The 5,353-nt window shown below is 66.4% G+C and overlaps 1 protein-coding gene across 1 annotated transcript in view; it reads right to left on the bottom strand.

Annotated features, from left to right (window-relative positions):
- Positions 1-5,353, bottom strand: part of TMEM259 (transmembrane protein 259) — a 7,456-nt gene that overhangs the window by 1,818 nt on the left and 285 nt on the right. The window contains 7 exon segments of the mRNA XM_024740004.1: positions 1-83; positions 163-285; positions 556-666; positions 779-878; positions 1,370-1,735; positions 2,324-2,474; positions 4,138-4,693. Of these exon segments, the coding sequence (XP_024595772.1) occupies positions 1-83; positions 163-285; positions 556-666; positions 779-878; positions 1,370-1,735; positions 2,324-2,474; positions 4,138-4,693 (1,490 nt within the window).

The raw sequence follows: 5,353 nt of genomic DNA, 5'->3' as shown, positions 1-5,353 counted from the left end.
GAAGGCGGCCAGGTAGGATGTGCGGGCCATCCACATGCTCACGAAGCGGTAGTGCTCCCCGGACACCACGTTCCGCAGGAAGCCTGCGCGGGAGGCAGTGAGCCCGCGCCCCAGACCACCCCGGCCCCGCCCCGGCCCCGCTCACCCGGCTGGGCCCCGCACCCTTGTTCTCCTCGTTTTCCGCCAGGCCTTTCACACTGGACATGAGGATGTCGTCGTAGCCCAGGAACTCAGCCAGCAGCAGACGGCTGAAGCGGTCCCCGAAGCACTGGTCCCGCGTGGGGTCTGTGGGCAGGACCGTGACAGGGGTGTGCACCAGCCCCAGTCCTGATGGAGGCCCGGGGAAGGCCAGATCTCCATTTGTGGGAGTGGAGGAGCCCCCGCCCACCCCCGACCCGAGCAGTGATGTGCGTGACAGCCCCAGAGGAACAGTCAAGGGATGAAGCCTGGGAAGCTTCCCTCAGCTGGAGAGCACGGGCGGGCCCCCCAGGCCCCGGAAGCGAGTGTTTCTGGGTCACCCCTCCCCCAGAACCTCACCCTGCAGGTGACACTCACCCAGGGTGACCACCATGACTGGGATGCTAAGCCGCTGCCGCGTGGCCTGCGACAACCGCAAGAAGCCGTACTCCAGCGAGTACTCCACGATGTACTCGTCCTGCGGCCACGCTGTGGGTGGGACAGGCCTGGTCAGCCCGCGGAGCCTCTCTCCCCTGGGAGGGGCGGGGTGACCGCAGCCCACCAGGGGCACTGGCCTTTAGCTCCAGTGAGCAGTGAGTACCTTTTGTGGGCGTCTCAGGGAAGGGGAACTCCTGGCTGTCGTTTAGGGCCTCAGGGCCACCTGGTGGCTTGAACACCTTGGGCTCGATGTCCAGCTCAAACTGCAGAGAGGGAGGCAGGAGTCAGCAGGCCCATGGTGCCAAAGGGCCGGGCCTGGAGGCCTCTCCCTCATCGACTGACTGGAAGCAGATGCGCCCCTGTCCCATCAAAACCCTGACCCCCAACACTGAGCTCCCTGAGAGCCTGTCTCCGGGTGAGGGTGTGGGAGGGATGCGGCCCCCCGCTGAGGTCTGCGCCAGTACCCTACCCACACCGATCCCTGGCCCACAAGTTCCTGGCCTCTGGCTGCCCAAGCACAGCCCTCCCTGCGGGCTGTGGGCCCGTGTCCACCGGCATGCCTCTGCTGACGGGGCGCTGCATCACCAGGATGCCCAGAGCCTTCTTCCCGGCTGTATCTGCCCTGGCACCCCCAGAACTGGGCCAATCCCTTTCACCTGACAGCTGGGAAGCAGCCGAGGCCACGGGAGCAGGAGCAGCGGCAGACAGGGAGGCCTGGGGCCCTGAAGATCAGGAGTGCTTCCAGCCAGCTCACCTTGACGGAGCTGTTCCCAAACACCTCCACGGCCAGCTCCTCCTCGTCGTCCTCACCCCCCAGCTCCAGGCCTCCCGGCCCCGCAGCCAGCCCAGGGAAGCTGCCGCCGCCACCGCAGAACTGCAGCAGGACGGGCGCGCGGCTCGAGTTGTGCTGCACCTCCACGCGCAGGACGCCCTCTCTCGGCCACTCATCCCGCACGTGCTCCAGGCAGTTGATGGGCGAGCGCGAGAAGACGATGTGGATGTAGGCCAGGACGAAGAGCACGAACAGGGCCTGGGGGCGGGGGGCGGTCAGCACGGGCCCAAGCGGAGCACGTGGTGCCATCACCCAGCTGCCCCAGGAGAAAACTCCCGACCTCACTGGCTAAAACGGCCTCCCTCGCCGGCCGGGCGCCCTCTGCGCCTCTCCCGGGCCAGCCTGAGCCGCTGAACACAGCCGACCCGCTTGGCCATGCCAACGGCCCCGTGGCAGGGCTCGCTCTGTCCCCTGAGGTACGGTTTCCCCAGAGTAAGACAGGATAGCCCTAACTGTTCACTGGGGGGATCCTGACACAGGGCCACATCTTGGGACGTCTGTGGTGATCATGACTGGGGGGCTCCCGGCATCGAGCAGGCAGGGCCGGGGAGGCTGCTCCACACCCCACAGCGCCTAGGATGGCCCCCTACAGAGAACGTCCCAGCCCCGATGTCCACAGTGCTGAGGAGAGGCCCTGCTTGACGTCACCCCAACCCCCTGCTCCAGGAGCCCCCGTCTGACCGCTGTGTTTCTCATGGGGTCCCGGTTGGCCAAGTGTCACCCTACGGCCTGGACGCCGTGTCAAGGGCATCGCTCCCAGGGTGAGTTCCCTGTGTGGTACAAATGATCGTGGGGGACCAGAGTACGAAGGCGCTCCTTGTCCTGTCAACAATGATGCTCAGGGGTGTGGTGAACTGCCCGTGGCCACGCGGTCACCGGCAGGGCCGCCAGCACCTCGTCATCTCCATGCCCTGCCATGAGCACCACAGGGTGGTGCCAGCACTGGCTGTGGAACTCCCGGCTTCCTCTCTGGAGCCTGCCCTGCAGACTGGGCACGGGCTGGATCAGCAGAGCACCCGCTCCTGTCCTAACGGGGCGGTAATCAGAGCACTGCTGATTTAAGCAGAGACAGACTACACATCCCAAGCCCCTGGGGTTCAGGTCACGGCAAACAGATGCTGAGCTGAGAACAGAGCTGGGACCCTGCCTGGGGAGGAGGGGCTGGGGAGGCAGTGGGGAAGGTCAGCTGAGGCCCCCACGTCTGCAGAGCCTCCCACAGGCCAGCCTGCGCCAGGGCCCTGAGACGTGGCCACAGGCCAAGCGTCACTCGGAACCCCCAGCACCTCTCCCCAACGTTGTGTCTGGGGACCTGGGAGCTGGCGACGGGAGTCCTGACAGTGTGGGACCCACAGCACAGCAGGGCAAGGTCAGAGAGCTGACCCACAGCGCCAGTCGTGCTCTCTGGGCCCAGATGTCCAGCAGAGCCGTGTCTGGGACACTGTCTGCTCTGGGCCATAAGGACGACGCTGTACAACGTGACAAGATACCACAAAAAGTGCTGACACGCAGGATGGCCCGATGCCAGGGGCTGCCCGAGCACTTCCCCTGGAGACACACGTGCCTGCCATCACCCCCAGTTTGCAGATGAGGAAACCAAGGCACAGAGGCCACGCGGCCAGGAGGGGTGGAGCCAGGAGTTCAACCTGGAACACACACCAGGCAGGGCCAGCTGGGCCCTGAGAGCAGGGGCACTTGAACGGACGGGGGGCTGGTGGCACCATGACCTCGCTGAGTGGCCCCCAGGACCCCACTGTCACCCTGGCGCCCCCTCCAGCACCCCTCACTGGTGTCTGCCCCATCACTGTCCTTATCTGGGTCCCGAAACCCCAGGTGGGGTCCATCACCCTTGACTGAGTGTGTGGGTCCCCAGAGGTGGGCCAAGACGCTCTCACCCCCTTGACAAGGCTTGCCCCAGATCTGGACTTGTTTCCCCACCATGGAACGAGCTGGCTGCCCAGGCTTCCCTCCCCCTACAACCTATCATCAGACACACAGGGCAGCCCTACCCACGGGGGGAAAGCAGGGTGCACTCAGCAGCCCCGCCCACCTCGCTCTCAGGATTTCAGGAGTCTTGTCCAGGGCCTTTCCTGCCCTCTGCCTGCCAGCTGGCCTGGCCACCTCACAGGCCCTGGGTGCTCCAGCCCCCCAACCTCTGGCACCCTGTGACCCCCATGCTCCAACTCACCAGCCACACGGCTGCGCCGTCCCGCCAGCTCCAGGGCCTCTGCATGCGCCGCTTCTGCTACCCACCTCCTTCCTCGCAGCCTGAGGCTGCCTGATGTGACACAGACCCTGCCCTGCCGGCTGCAGTCTCTCCCCCTTCCTCCTGGTCACCCCACTCATCGCTGGGCCCAGAGACTGGCACGAGGCGGCAAAGAGGATGGCAAGGGCGGCTCCCGCCAGCAGTGAGCAGAAAGGAACAGGTGCCACAGGAAGAGGCTGGGGAGCAGGGCTGGGAGGGGAACTTGATCTCTGTAGCAAGAGCCCAGAAGCTGGGCAGCTGAGAGGCAAAGGAGCAGAGCTTTCTGGAGCTTGAGGCGGCCTCAGAGATCAGCCAGCCGAGCCCTCCCGTTGCACACGAGGGAAACCAAAGGCGCCAGGGGTCAGGCAGGCTCTCGGGGAATGAAGGGCCTCCTGGTCGCAGCCCCAAGGAGAGAGGAGGTGCAGGGGGCTGAGGGCAGCCCGCTCACCCGGCCCCACGCACCAGGGACGCGGCCTGGATGTGCAGCCCATCTGCTTGGCCAGCCCAACCCCTGGCCTGCTCCTCGGGCAGGAATTGGCGAGACAAAGCCAAGGCCTCAGGCCGGGCTCTCAGGGAAAGCTCAGCTCCACGGGGGGGCCCCACCTCACACAGGGCACCCCCTCGAATGACACGGGCTCCTTCTGAACTTGTCGGGAGGAAGAGTGCTTTGTTCCCCAAGCCAATCACGGCCTCACATGGCCTTCTGCCTACGCCCCCAAGCCGCCCCTGGGTTCCAGGATTGGGGTAAAGGAAGGCCGACTCAGGAATCCTCCGGAGTCCCACCCCCACGCCCCCGCAGGGGACGCCTGCCGCTCCGGGACCGGGGGTTTCAGGCTGGGACCCGCACCAGGTCTGCGGGACGGCTCGCACCCCTGCCACCCAACGCCAAAGAGCTGCCGGCTCCCGACCAAGCTGGAGCTCCAGCCCCCTTCCGGCAGACGAGGAATCCGAGCTTCCTCGGACATCAGCACCCCTGGCCCCGGCCCCCGCCCCGGGGGCCACTCCTGGAGGGGACACGAAACAAAACAGCCATTTCTCCACTTCCTCAGACCCTCCAGGCAGCCGGGCTCGGCACCCAGCGAGCTCCCTCTCTGAGTGAGACCCCTCCTTGGAGGGATCTGTGCCGGCCCTCCCGTCACCGCTGAACAGCCGAGAGCTCTGCCACCCGAGCGAGGACAAGGGGCGGGTCCACGAGAGGCCCCTCACAGAGCCACCTGCAGCACCACTGGCTGGACTTTGCCACTAAGCCCCACGGCGTGACCTCAGCTAAGTCACCTTCCCCCCAGAGGTTCAGAGCGGGGAGAATCCGAGTGGAGGCAAGCAGAAGGGCCCGAGAAGAGCCCCAAGAAAAAGGGGGAGAGGGAAGAGGTGCAGGTGGGCGGTCCGGGGGTGTGTTCTGGGAGGGGGCAGTGGCGGTGAGGCCCGGAATCCCTCGAGTCTGGGGTTCGGGGCCAGGCCAGGCTTGGAGAGTGGGGAGGCGGTCATCCCGGACTGAGGATCCCAGGCGGCAGGGCCGGGGGTCACGGGGCTGGGCTCCGGCCTCCGTAGGTGGGGGACGCTGGGAAGGGCGAGGCGAGGGGTGGGGTGCGGCCTGGAGGGGGCTGGGAGTGAGTTTCTGGAGTCGGGATCAGAGGCCACTAACCGGGGAGACTCTGGCCTTCCCG

Source organism: Neophocaena asiaeorientalis, unplaced genomic scaffold, assembly GCF_003031525.2.
Source record: "Neophocaena asiaeorientalis asiaeorientalis breed wild unplaced genomic scaffold, Neophocaena_asiaeorientalis_V1.1 scaffold469, whole genome shotgun sequence".
NCBI classification, from domain to species: Eukaryota; Metazoa; Chordata; class Mammalia; order Artiodactyla; family Phocoenidae; genus Neophocaena; species Neophocaena asiaeorientalis.
The sequence above is the reverse complement of the archived record's forward strand: the minus strand, read 5'-3'. Positions and strand labels throughout refer to the sequence as shown.